The 15,009-nt window shown below is 37.1% G+C and overlaps 1 protein-coding gene across 10 annotated transcripts in view; it reads right to left on the bottom strand.

The window, feature by feature from the left end:
• DMD (dystrophin) overlaps positions 1 to 15,009 on the bottom strand; it is a 2,236,915-nt gene that overhangs the window by 839,604 nt on the left and 1,382,302 nt on the right. For all 10 annotated transcript variants that reach the window (XM_024988361.2, XM_024988358.2, XM_024988360.2 and 7 more), the window contains 2 exons: positions 6,278 to 6,425; positions 3,353 to 3,502 (listed from right to left, as the gene is read on the bottom strand). In XM_024988361.2, the coding sequence (XP_024844129.1) occupies positions 3,353 to 3,502; positions 6,278 to 6,425 (298 nt within the window). The remainder of the gene's footprint in view (positions 1 to 3,352; positions 3,503 to 6,277; positions 6,426 to 15,009) is intronic.

Raw genomic sequence — 15,009 nt, 5'->3', positions numbered from 1 at the left:
TATTTCTGGAATCCTAGAGTAGTTTCACAATCCAAAAACAATGACTGTTGTTTGTCACATTTAGAGGAAAAAAAAAAACCATAGGATCTTTTTAATAAATGCAGAGAAAGTTATGAATAGGTTACCTATTCATAATAAAAACTTGAGAAAAAAGCATAAGGAAAAAATTCTTTAACCTGATTCAGAGGATTATAAAAAGTCCTATAAGGAACATAATATTTAATGATTAATTACTGAAAGCAGACCACCTGAAACAGGAAATGACTCAAGGCCTCCCATTATCACCCCTTCCCTTAAACATTGTTTTACAGGCCCAAGTTTATGCAAAAACAATTAAAATCCTAAGGACTGAAAAGAGAGAAACTACCTCTATTTGATGACATGATTGTGCACATTAAAAAAATCCAAAATGTTTTACAAAACATTGATATTAGTTTGTGAATCTGGTAAGGACACTGGATGTGTGTTTAATGTAAAAAAATCTATTTTTATATGTCAGCAACAAAAAGAAAATAAAACTTGAAATGAATCCCATTTATAAAAGGACCAAAACATCAAATATCTGGGATTTAATCCTCTGGATTGTAGGTCCTCTGGATTGAAAACTACAAAGTATTTCTAAAAATGCATTAAAGGATTCCTCAATAAATGAAGGGATGCAACATTTTCACTCAATATTGTAAAAATGTTAACTGATCTATAAGCTCAACACAATTCAAATCGATATTCTGGAAGGCTTTAGTAAAAATTGGCAAGTTGGTTCTAAAATTTATTTGGTGAACCAAAAACAGCAAAAAACAATCTGGACTAAGAAGAATAAGGTTTGAATTTTTATACCCAATTTTTTTTGTAAAACAAGTATGTGGGTTTGTGTCTGTGTGTGTGTATTATATACATGTGTGTGTATATATATATGCACACACATACATACACATGCATGTATACTTATATACATAGGTATATATACATATATGCATTGTATGTATACATGCATATATATACACATATGTATGTGTATATATATATACACACAAATATATGTTGTTGTTGCCTTCTCAGACTATTCTTTCAGAATGGAGGGATTTCCCAGATATAACAGCAGTAAAGAATCCCTCTGCCAATGTAAGAGATGCAAGTTCAATCCCTGGGTCAGGAAAATCCCCTGGAGAACCCAGACAACCCACTCCAGTATTCTTGCCTAGAAAATCCCATGGATAGAGAAGCCTGGTAGGCTACCAACCATGGGGTTGCAAAAGAGTCAGACACAACTTAGGACTAAACAACAACAAATGTGTATATTCACATATATATATTGTATGTGTATATACACATACACACATACAAAATAAAAGATTGTTCAGTGATACCCACTACAACATGGGTGAAACTTTAACACCTTATGCCAGGTAAAATAATCTCAACACAAAGGGACAGATACATTGTGAGTCCACTTGTATGAAATCTCTAGAACAGGCAAAATCATACAGACAGAAAGTAGATTAGAGGTTACTTTTAGGGAGATGGGTTCAGGGGTAGGGTGATGGGGAGTTATTGCTTAATGGTTACAGAATTTCTCTGGGGTAATGCATATGTTTTAGAAACAGATAATGGTAATGGTTTCACATTGTGGAAATAAATAATAAATGACCATAAATTGTATACTTAAAATTGTTAAAATGACAAATCTTATGTTATATATATGTACAATTTAAAAAGTAAATATACCAAAACCATTGAACTGTACACTTTAAAATGGGTGAATTACACAGTATATAAATTGTATCTCAAGCTGTTGAAAGATGATTGTTAAATGTACCCCTCTGGTACTTTGAATTGATGCTTTTGAACTGTGTTGGAGTGTTGGAGAAGACTCTTGAGAGTCCCTTGGACAGCAAGGAGATTAAACCAGTCCATCCTAAAGGAGATCAGTCCTGAATATTCAATGGAAGGACTGATGCTGAAGCTGAAACTCCAATACTTTGGCCACCTGATGTGAAGAACTGACTCATTGGAAAAGACCCTGATGTTGGGAAAGATTGAAGGCAGGAGGAGAAGGGGATGACAGAGGATGAAATAGTTGGATGGCATCACTGACTCAATGGACATGAGTTTGAGCAAGCTCCAGGAGTTGGTGATGGACAGGGAAGCCTGGCGTTCTGCAGTCCATGGGCTCACAAAGAGTCAGACACAACTGAGCGACTGAACTGAACTGAACTGAACCCCTCTGGTGGGAGATGTTGATAACAAGGGAAAGTGTGAATTTGGGGGGAGGAGTCTTTGAGGAATCACTGTAACTTCCTCTCAGTTTTGCTGTGAACCTAAAAATGCTCTAAAAACACAAAATCTTCATTAAAAAATTAAACTACTGAACTGAAAAAAAAAGGAAGATGATTGTTACAAAGCCACTGCAGTACTAGTTGAAGGACATTGATAATCAAGAGAATCCAGAACAGATTCATATATATATGTTCACTTGATTTATGACGAGGTTGTCATAGGAATACAGTACGGAGAGGACAACCTTTTGATAAATAGCCTTTTGATGGACCAACTGATGTTGCTTTTTTTAAAATTCATACGCATCACTTGGTTTTAAAAATGAGTATGCATTAATTTGATAAACAATTTAAAATATTATATTTAAAAAATAAAATATTAGATTTAATAAGTATCCAAGAAAGATGAAGACTCACAACTAAGTAAACAAATAAACAGTAAATAAATAACACATATTTTAGAGAAATTTAGCATGCATTGATCCTTGATTAAGTCTATAGTATTGGTGGTGGTGGTTCAGTTGATAAGTCGTGTCCGACTCTTGCAACCCCATGGATTGTAGCCTGCTAGGCTACTCTGTCCATGGGATTCTTCAGGCAAGAATACTGTAGTGGGTTGCCATTTCCTTCTCCAGAGGACCTTCCGGACCCAGGAATCGAACCTTGGTCTCCTGCATTGCAGGCGACCTTATTGGTAAGGATAAGTAAGTTTGATTTATGATACTCATTGAGCTGGACAACATCCATCTTGCTTAAATATTGTCAACCTACACCTGAACACTGAGTGAATCACTTCATCTTTTTTCCAGTCTATTTCTTTAGAATAATTCATGTAAAGTAATAGTGGTATATAACTGGGCATTTGGTCATTACTGTACCATCATTCACCATCAACATTCCTTCCATTCACAACAAATCATACATACACCCAAATCGAATGGTCAATTAAAATAAAAACAAAAGAACAATCCATAAAACCAGCCTTTTTCCCCAGCCTTACCAATTAAGCACCATTAAACAAAAGAAATGCTTGCAGCATTTAACACATGTGACAGGACAGATGGTTAATGTCTAACCTTTATCCACTGAAGATTTGTCTGCTTGAGCTTATTTTCAAGTTTATCTTGCTCTTCTGGGCTTATGGGAGCACTTACAAGCACTGTTCCTCCTGTTTCATTTAATTGTTTTAGAATTCCCTGACGCAGGGGCAACTCTTCGGCCAGTAACTGAAACAGACAAATGCAACAACATTTAAAATGAATTACAGCACAATGCCAACTACCTTGTCTTTGCCTCTATTGATTAATCTATCAAAACAAAGAAAGACCAGAGGCCCACCAGTTCCTTAAATACCAAATTTTCTACAGAGCGCAGAGCTGGTGCACTAAGACACCTACGCCTAAGTAAATCAGCCCATCCTACAAAGGATCAGATCTTGTCTCCCTCAGAGATTTTTTTTTTTTCTCAAGAGAAAAATGTTACGTAATATGATGAGCTCTAAAACAATACCCTAAACAGTGTCAAAAGTCTAAAAACACACCTCTCAGAAATAGAATAATCTGGGCAAATATAAGCATCCTCTCAGGTATTAGGTCTCCATACTATAACTTAGCACAGTAAGAAATTCATTATCATATTAGAAGATAACTAAGAACATACCTGGTACCAGGCATTGTGCTAACTAACCTCTTCACACACATTATCTTTATTGCTATTGCTATTGCTAAGTCACTTCAGTCGTGTCTGACTCTGTGCGACCCCATAGACGGCAGCCCACCAGGTTTCCCTGTCCCCTGGATTTTCCAGGCAAGGACACTGGAGTGGGTTGCCATTTCCTTCTCCAATGCATGAAAGTGAAAAGTCAAAGTGAAGTTGCTGAGTTGTGTCCAACCCTCAGCGACGCCATGGACTGCAGCCTTCCAGGCTCCTCCATCCATGGGATTTTCCAGGCAAGAGTACTGGAGTGGGGTGCCATTGCCTTCTCTGACATTATCTTTATATCATGCCTTATATAAAAATGTTAACTTTATATAATAATGTCATGAAGTAGATCTTACTATCTTCATCTTACATAGAAGGAAACTGAGACAGAGTGGTTAAATATCAGATCCAAGTAGATAAGCAGAAGTAGAAAGCAAAAGACTGGTGATCCAAACTTGGGTGTTTTCATTCAAGAACACTTAATTTTGATACCTGCACATTCCTGAACTTTTCTTATTCATTTAACATCACATTAAAAGTGTCCTTTTTATCATCTACAAAGCTATCATAGTTTTATTAACTGTCTTCTATTTATTTGTATCTTCTATTAGCCACATGAGGCTATTTAAATTTAAATTAACTGTCAATAAAATTAAAAACTTAATTCTTCAGTCACATCAGCTACCTTTCAAGTACTCAAAAGGCAAGTGCAGCTAGTGGCTACTAAAATTGCTAATATTCAACATATTTATCATGTTGTTAAATGATATTGGATGGTGCTATAGGATGGTGTTGATCTAGACTAAGGAAAAAAAAGGAAATCAATGCATATTTATTAATAAGGGAACACCACCAAACATGTCTCTTAAATGAGTTATCAATTACTTTCCTATATATATATATATATATATATATATATATATATAACACTCAATATATTTAGGAAAGATGAATTTTTAAGAACAGACTGAGTTTATTTTTCCATGGCATAACCATCCTCAAACTATGGATCAAAAACTTTTTATTTTTTGACTCTCAAATACCTAATACATTATCTGACATATACTAGGTGCTTAATATTTGTTTACTGAATTAAGCAATATTTTACTTCTTATACTTTATCCTCTGTCAGGTACACATTTCTTATTTCACAGAAATAAGTAGATGACATGGAGTCTAATCTGCATGTGCAAATCAACTGAATCATTGATAAAGAAGCAGTTCCATTTCTCTTTGATTCTGTGACCTTGTAAAACGAGGGCAATAACCATTTTGGAAGTTTGATAAGATTAAATAAAATAGCAGATGTAAATACATCTAATACTTAGTATGTAACAGGGGATGATTGAATGTTAATTTCCCTTTCCCTTCAAGAATTAAAGTAAAATAGATCCAAAGGACTTTCTTTCCTAAAACTTAAACCATGACAGTTAATCAACAGCACAATCAAAGCATCTCCGTCAGCCAGGAGAGCTAATCAGAAAGCAGCAGACATCAAGTGTGTTAGTTGCTCCGTTGTGTCTGACTCTTTGAGACCCCATGGACTGTAGCTAGCTAGACTCCCCTGTCCAGAGGATTCTCCAGGGAAGAGTACCGGAGTGGATTGCCATTCTCTTCTCCATCATGTTAAGTGGGCATAAAAAACCACTTGAATACACCAGAAGTTTTATTCAACCAGTATAGAAAATGAACCAACATCACCTCCCCTTATCCCTGTAGGCAAACCAAACCACAAACCAAACCAAACTATTGCTTCAGGCAAACAGAATGCCTTTAATTAGAGGCTGAAGTAGGGAGACTGATTTGGCAATTAAGATCTCCTATAAGAAATTAGATCATTTCTAAAGATGCTCCCCAGTTTTTAAAATAATTTGAAGCTGTACAATTCTCCATTAAGTCTAAAATTAATTTTAAATCAGTTTAAAAAGTATCACTATGCATTTTATACACACACATACACAAACAGAAACATACTTATATATCCCATACATACTTTTTAAAATATATATATACTCACTGGGCTAAGACAAAATCAAGTTGTGAGAAAAATTACTGAAGAACTATCAGTATCCCAATGGGCAGGAAATCAATGACTGGATACATTTAAAACATATATTCTTATACTTTTTTTCCCTCTTTTTTGGCCATACCATGCAGCTTGTGGGATCTTAGTTCCTCGGCCAGGGATTAAAGTCAGGCCATGGCAGTGAATGGCCAAGTCCTAACCACCGGACCACCAGGGAATTCCCCCTAGGTTCATATACAAGTAGGCCCTGGGAGATTTTAGAAAATAAAATTACCTTGACTTCCTCAAGCTTTTCTTTTAGTTGCTGCTCATTTCCAGGTTCAAGAGGAATACTAGAAATGTTACCTGCTTCTTCCAACCATAAAACAAATTCATTCAAATCTCTTTGAAATTCTGACAGGATATTCTTTTGTTCTTCTAACCTGGAGAAGAATAAAATTGTTTTAAAGAACATATTTCTCAAGTTTTCTTTTTTTTTTTTTAATTTAAGAAAACTCAAAAAAGCTGCACACACTTTTTAAAAATAAGCCATTTTAAAGATGTCAACATGAAACATGTATAATATCATACAAGAAATGAATCGCCAGTCCAGGTTCAAAGCGGGATACAGGAAGCTTGGGGCTGGTGCACTGGGATGACCCAGAGGGATGGTATGGGGAGGGAGGTGGGAGGGGGGTTCAGGATTGGGAACACATGTACACCTGTGGTAGATTCATGTTGATGTATGGCAAAACCAATACAATATTGTAAAGTAATTAGCCTCTAATTAAAATAAATAAATTAAAAAAAAGATGTTAATCATATAATATTTTTAAGGATGTAATATTTTAAAGGCCTAGGCAAATATCACCATTGGGGCAAAACTGTCTCTGGTTGAGAACAACTTCACTAGAGTAAGTATATAAAGTGAAATTACATGTTTCAAGATGCTTAAATGAAATACATCTTTATGGAAAATTGTAAAGCAAAAACAAGGGAATTGAATGAAAACACTAAATTATTACATGTTCAAATGTTTTCCAAATTACAACACAAAATCCTTTTGGAGGAAAGAGGGAATTGATTTAAAATACTTAACATATGTTGTACTAGTGGATGTTGTTAATTATAAAAACACATATACTGTATGTTACTCAATTAGCCATAAACTTATTCTTACATATTGAATCAGAATGCAGCTGAGCAAAATAAGCTGCACTTATAACAATTTACATTTTTTTGTTTTATTGTCTTTTGGGAACTATGTATCTGTGGTATGTAAGCTTTTGAACGGAAGTATAATACACATATAGGAAAGTGTTCATATAACTATAGAGATTAATATAGTTTTAAAAAATGGATACACCAACTAACCCTTGGATACACCAAAGGAACAGAATGTTATTAGAAATTCCCTCAAAACCCTTGCAGTTACTACCTCCAAGTGTAATCAGTATCCTGTCAACTTTTATTATTTTGCCTGTATTGAGCATTATGTATATGGGGCAACCCACTCCAGTATTCTTGCCTGGGAAATCCTGTGGACAGAGGAGCCTGGCGGGCTACAGTCCATGCAGTCCCAAAAGAGTCGGGCATGACTTAGTGACTAAACACACTGCCTTTTACTCAGTGTAACATTTACAATCATCATCCATGTTCTGTGTAGATTATCTTCTTCACTACATAGCACGAAACTGTATAAAATATATCTATGTTGGTGGACATTTGAGTTGTTTCCATTTGGGGACTGTTCAGCTAATTTTTTGTTCATTTTTGCTTCAAGTTGACAAATATTTATTGAGTGCTTACTAACTTCCAGAAACTCAAGTAGGCATTCGAATCAAAGAGAAATGAGTTATGTACCTTGCCTTGAGGATCTCATAGTCCATGAGAAGGAAGAAGCATGTAAATCTAGGACTATGATAGAATATTGTGGAGGACAAGTTATTTTCTGAGTATAGAAGGTATAGAAGATATGTCAGAGAAAATAATGATCTACCTGGGTCTTGAAACATGAAAAGGGATTTGATTCACAGCCTGTGCAAAGACAGGACATTGAGAGAACTACAGTTACACTAATTCCCCAAACTGGATCCGGTTATTGGATTTATGTTCCTCTATACTCAATTTTCCCTGGAGAAGGAAATGGCAACCCACTCCAGTACTCTTGCCTGGAAAATCCCATGGATGGAGGAGCCTGGTAGGCTACAGTCCATGGAGTCGCAAAGAGTTGGACACAACTGAGCGACTTCACTTTCACTTTCATACTCAATTCTGTTCTTTGATGTGAGCTGGTCCTAAGTCTATCCGAGGCACATGTCTTCTTTTTCTATTCTCCAAACAGCAGATTCTATAAAAACCCAAGCCCTATTTTGGGCTCCATTGAAAACTCAAATCATATTATGTCATCATTGCATTCAAACTCTTCTATTGCTTCCCAGTTCATTCAAATCGAAAGCCAAGTCATTACAGCACTCTATGAGGGTCTAGATCTGTGCTGTTCAATATACTAGACACCTTCATATGTGGCTACTGAGCACTTGAAATGATGTGAGGGAAATTGAGATGTGCTGTAAGTGTAAATTGCATACTGGATTTCAAAGACTTAGTACAAAAAAAATCATCTCTGTACCTTCTACTCAATTTTGCTGTGAACCTAAAACTGCTATAAAAAAATACAACTATTTTTATGGGGGAAAGGGTGGAGGGGATAGGTAGATTAGGAGTTTGAGATTGACATGTATGGACTGCTATATTTAAAATAGACAATTAACAAGGATCTATTGCAAAAAAATAAAAAGATAAAACTAATAAAAATAAAACTATTTCTAAAGTATTAAAAAAGAATATAAAACATCTCATTAGTCCTTTAAATATGTACAAGTCAACATGATAATATTTTTAATATATTGTGTTAAATAAAATAGGTTAATTTCACCTGTTCTTACTCTTTTTTACATATGACATTAGAAAATTTAAAATCACATATGAGGCTCACTGTACTTTTATATGGAAAAGCACTGATCTATAAAATCTGCTGATCCCCTTTCTCTTTACTTGTCCGACCTCATTTCCATCTACTCTCCCTTTCTCTTATCCTTCTTGAGACCTCAGCTTTTGTACTTGCTGTTTTTTCCTGCCTAGAATGACCTTCCCTCACAAATCAAACATGGCTGGTTTCCTCAGCTCCTGCAGGTCTTTCCTGATGATTCTACTTACAATCACACCTCTTCTCTCCCCAATTTCTGTTCTTTCTCCTAGTCAATCTTTCTCTTTAGTACTTAAAACATTCCTGTGGCTCAGTTGTAAAGAATCCACCTGCAATACAGGAGATACAGGAGACCCTGGTTTGATACCTGGGTCAGCCTCCGGAGAAGGAAATGACAACCCACTTCAGTATTCTTGCCTGGGAAATCCCATGGACAGAGGAGCCTGGCAGGCTACAGTCCACGGGATTGCAAAGAGTTAGACATAACTGAGTGACTGAGCATGACCAAAACAAAAAAGCACTATAATTTGGTTGTTTTGTATATTGTCTATCTTACACAGGAAATCAAACCTTCTGAGGGCAAAGATTTTGCCTGTTTTATTTACTACTGTTACCCTTGTTCCTGAAATTATGCCCGGCAGAGAAAAGATGCTAAATAAATAACCGTTGTGTGAATGAATGAATTTGGCCATCATTCTTTTCAATCTTATACACTTTTCTGTTTCAAAAGAATTGTTCCCATTTTTTTGCAATACTGACAGTAAAACATAATCTAATTTACTCACCGATGTGCACTACAGTATTTCACCAAATGAAATAGACCTTCACTTGCAGGTCATATAACACCACTGTGTATACTCCCAGGATGTGGGTTAGAGTAAGGAATGCTGCTGATTAAATGATGACATTTATTACTTAGAGGTTTTATTAAGAAATTTTTCTTTAGGTTTATATATATATATATTTCTCTTATGTTCCCTTTGAATATGCATAAAAAAGTATAAGTGAAAAAATTGGTGCAGCGTTCTTCAAATTTCCTCATATTTAGAGTCTGAGCCTCCTATACCACTTTTCTTTTTAGATCAGTGGTCCTCAGCCTTTTTGGCACCAGAGACCAGTTTCACGGAAGATAATTTTTTTTCACATACGGGGGTGTGGGGAGGGGATGGTTTCTGGATGACTCAATTGCATTACATTTATTGTGTACTTTATTTCTATTATTATTACATCTGCTCCTCATCAGATCACCAGGCATCAGATCCCCCCAGTTCAGTTTAGTTCAGTTGCTCAGTCGTGTGTGACTCTTTGTGACCCCATGGACTTCAGCACACCAGGCTTCCCTGTCCATCACCAACTCCTGGAGTTTACTCAAACTCATGTCCATTGAGTCGGTGATTCTATCCAACCATCTCATCCTCTGTCATCCCCTTCTCCTCCTGCCTTCAATCTTTTCCAGCATCCAGGTATTTTCAAATGAGTCAGTTCTTCGCATCAGGAAGCCAAAGTATTGGAGTTTCAGCTTCAGCATCAGTTCTTCCATTGAATATTCAGGACTGATTTCCTTTAGGATGGACTGGTTGGATCTCCTTGTCATCCAAGGGACTCTCAAGAGTCTTCTCCAACACCACAGTTCAAAAGCATCAATTCTTTGGTGCTCAGCTTTCTTTATAGTCAGATCTCCTAACTGATGTCCTTTTCCATACTGTGTCATCTTTTGTGACATCAAGAGTCTCGGCAGTATAGCACTTCTTAACAGGGCTCTACTACTTACTGTTCCTTGGATTTTCTTCTAAACCACATGTGACCTGGCCACCAGAAATAGTAAAATTCACCCAGATTTCAGTGATGTTAATGTGGTAAAATGTGCTGCCTAAAATGAATGAAATTTGGTTAGTTTGCATAGCCTTCCACCACTGATAACAACGAATAAATCAAGTTCTTTGGGCTGCTACCAAGCTTCTGGCTATTTTAGGATTAAAAAAAAAAAGATTCATAATGTAATGACAGTTTACTGTTACCTTTAGCTGCTTGTAATTATGAATGAATATTATTATCGGCATTATCTGCCTGATATGCTTAAGCTTATTTTCTGCTAATAAAGTCGATAAAGACTTGGCATTCATTTCCAGAGGGACTAGTGTTTAATTATATGAGTTTTTGCCAATAACAAATATTTTGGCTTCTCTTACACATGCAAAGTAAGGATATCTACATCAATGCATAATGCTGAAATGGTTGGCTATTGAAGTATTCAAGATTTAGGGAGGAAGGGTCAAAGCATGAAGCTGGTAAAGTGGTTCAAGGCAGGGCTACAAAGTGGATAGAATGTTTTGTTTTAATCTCTAGGTGATGAACTACTCCAATTTTTTTGAGTAGAGCAAGATTTATTTCATCCATTCCCTCTGGTATTCTATGGAGAATGGATGTGGGTAAGGGTGGTAAGACAGAGAGTGAGGAATTGAAATCAAGCAGGACCCTGTGGGGTTCCTGGCACAAAAGCCTTTCTGTATTCCCTTCCCTGCATTCTTAAAGTGAAGTGAAAGTTGCTCAGTCATGTCCAGTTCTTTGCGACCCCATGGGCTATACAGTCCATGAATTCTTCGGGCCAGATACACAGAACAATATCTTTGAGCTCTTATGCAGAACTAAACCCCCCATCAAATGGAAGATGTTAACTACTTGATGAAGCACTCTTCATAAAGAAAGCTGAGTGCTGAAGAATTGATGCTTTTGAACTATGGTGTTGGAGAAGACTCTTGAGAGTCCCTTGGATGGCAAGGAGATCCAACCAGTCCATCCTAAAGGAAATCAGTCTTGAATATTCAATGGAAAGACTGATGCTGAAGCTGAAACTCCAATACTTTGGCCACCTGATGCGAAGAACTGACTCAATGGAAAAGACCCTGATGCTGGGAAAGATTGAAGGCAGGAGGAGAAGGGGATGACAGAGGATGAGATAGTTGGATGGCATCACCAACTCAATGGACAGGAGTTTGAGCAAGCTCTGGGAATTGGTGATGGACAGGGAAGCCTGGCGTGCGGCAGTCCACGGGGTTGCAAAGAGTCAGACATGACTGAGTGACTGAACTGACTAATTGAATTGAAGCACTCTTCATTCCAGAGAAGGTCATGGTTCAACCATTATCACTTGATCCAGATGACCTCTGGATTTAAGGGATGCAGGCCTGCACACATGTGTAGTCAGTCGCTTAGTCCTATGTGACTCTTTGGAACCCCATGGACTGTATCCCTTCAGGATCCTCTGCCTCCATGGGTTTATCCCAGCAAGAATACTGGAGTGGGTTGCTATTTCCTCCTTGGGGGATCTTCCTGACCCAGGGATTGAACCTGCATCTACTGTGTCTCCTGTATTGGCAGGTGGATTCTTTGGCACTGAGCACACATAAAGGTCCAAATCATGAAGATGTAGCAAGGGAAAAGGAAAAGACAGAATGCTTAAAATGTAGGAGATTCAACAGGATTTGTGGATGAAAGGAGAGAGGTTAGAATCAGGCACTAAAAATTATTAAGCATTCTCCCATATGGCAAAACATTCCTGGTGGCTCAAAGGCAAATAATATGTCTGTAATGCAGGAGACATGGGAAACAGAGATTCAGTCCCTTGTTCCAGAAGATCCCCTTGAGAAGGAAATGACAACGTGCTCCAATAGTCTCGCCTGGGAAATCCCATGGACAGAAGAGTCTGGCGGGCTACAGTCCCTGGGTTTGCAAAGAGTCAGCAGCCACTGAATCAAATAACAAGTTGTCACATTACTACTGTGAGATGAGTACTAGTTTTTTCTCATGTACAGATGAAAGAAAATGAGGGTTCACATTTTGCCCAAGATCAAACAGCTAATAAGTGGTCATCCAGTATTCAGTACTGGGTCATCTAGGTTCAGTACTGGGTCACCTGGTCTAGGAGTGATCCCACCTTATCTGGCTGAATAGATGTCATTTACTCCAGCTGAGTACATTGAATTGTACTGGATATTTTGGGGAAATGACTAGTTGAAAAAAATAGATCTGGAGCTCAGGGGAGAGAGGAGAACTGGAATCATGAACTTCAGAGTCAACAGCAACCAGTTGGTAAATAAAACATGGTAAATTAGCCTTTCAACTTTGAATAATTGACAATTCTTCCACCTGATTATTTCATTTAAAAACACACATTAAAGAAAAAAACCCATTTACAATCATTCATTGATTTCCTGTGTATGGGTAATTTGTGGCTCCTGTCTCTCCCGCAATTGCCTTGCTTTGACATGGAAAGCCAAAGAAACGCCTAGGTTGTTCTTCTGGTTCTCCCCAAAAGCTATACAGATCTGTGAAGGAGTTCTTCAGCTCAACGAATACTCAGCTGAAGGGGAACATAATTTTCCCATGTTGCAGTTTTCATACATTATTTTAGTGATTACTTAGAGAGACGTAAGGGGAGATGTAAGGTGGGTAACGACTCCCACCATAAACACTGCAGTCTCCACAAAGCTAAGTATTCCATTCCACCTGAGACCTCTTTTTTTTTTTTTTTTTTTTTTACCTGTATAGCATAGGGAACTATATTCAATATCTTATAATCTATAATGGAAAAGAATTTGAAGAAGAAATAAATATATATGTATACATGTACAACTGAGTCACTTTGCTGTACATGTGAAACACTGCAAACCAACTATATGCCAATTAAAAATAGAAATATATATAATGGACAGGGAGGCCTGGCGTGCTGCAATTCATGGGGTCGCAAAGAGTCGGACACAACTGAGCGACTGATCTGATCTGATCTGATATATACAATAAAACATACATGATACAAATAAAATATACATAGTACACAAATATATATATATATATATATATACACACATACAATAAAATATGCAAATAGAAATGTCTAGAGAAAGTCTATTATGACCTAGTTTAAAGGGGAAAAATAGTAGAGGTGAAATATTGCTTTGGAGCACTTATAAGGTAGAAATATTTTAATGGGCTTCATCTACAGAAAGTAAAGATTTTCTGAGGTGTGAGCCATAGTAATACATTCTAGTCCAAGGTCACCTGAGTCCTCAACATTGATCTGGACATGGGGTACCAAGGAGGTGGGAAATCTCTGATGGTAGATGTGATACCACTGCTTGTGCGCTTATGCTTAGTCATGTCTGACTCCTTGTGACCCCATGGACTGTAGCCTGACAGGCGCCTCTGTCCTTGATTCTTGGCAAAAATACTGGAGCAGGCTGCCATTTCCTATTCCAGGGGATCTTACCAACCCAGGGATCAGATCTGTGTCTCTTGTGTCTCCTGCACTGGTAGGTAGATTCTTCACTAGTGCTGCTTGTGAAGCCAACGCCACTGCTGCTCTCAGCAAACCTTAGGAGGAAGAGGCTGGTCTCGACTGCTGGCAGCTTGTTTTAGATATGCCGTAGCACCATTTTCCCTCAGACTCTGGACTGAGAAGCAATTCTGAAAGAGGAGCAATCCCACTATAGACATCTTTTATTGATTCAGAAGTTCTAAGCTGGTTCAGATCTTTGGGTCTAGGTTTCAAGGGTGCTTGTCAGTCTACCTCATCTTTGTCTCTTTCCACTCTTTTTGCAAATCTTTGTCACCTTCAGTATTTGACTCTAGATCACCTTGCACAGTGTCCCATATACTGAGAGCAACCTTATTTCTATTGATCTTCCTCATCTTAGCTAAGTAAAATCTTGTTAAAAGTCTCATTACATTTGTAAAACCTAGACAGATGGGTAAGGCTTTTCTCAACCTTCCTCTAGAACCTAATAATTTCAGGGAGGAATAAATCCAAAATCCAACAAGTAAAAGCTCAAAGAATAGGAAATAGTAATATGAAACAAACAAAGTTTCAAACCTAGACTAAAATTCTAAAAGCAAATACCTCCACTTCCACTTCAAACACACCACTAATTAAATGAATAGTTTTCTAATCCTTTCAAAAATATCCAGCCAAGAATAAAAGTGGTAGAGATGTACTTGTTCACTGTAATTAGGATTTTTTTATTTAATTGGGAACAAACTCT

The sequence above is a fragment of the Bos taurus genome, chromosome X, assembly GCF_002263795.3.
Source record: "Bos taurus isolate L1 Dominette 01449 registration number 42190680 breed Hereford chromosome X, ARS-UCD2.0, whole genome shotgun sequence".
Lineage (NCBI taxonomy): Eukaryota > Metazoa > Chordata > Mammalia > Artiodactyla > Bovidae > Bos > Bos taurus.
The sequence above is the reverse complement of the archived record's forward strand: the minus strand, read 5'-3'. Positions and strand labels throughout refer to the sequence as shown.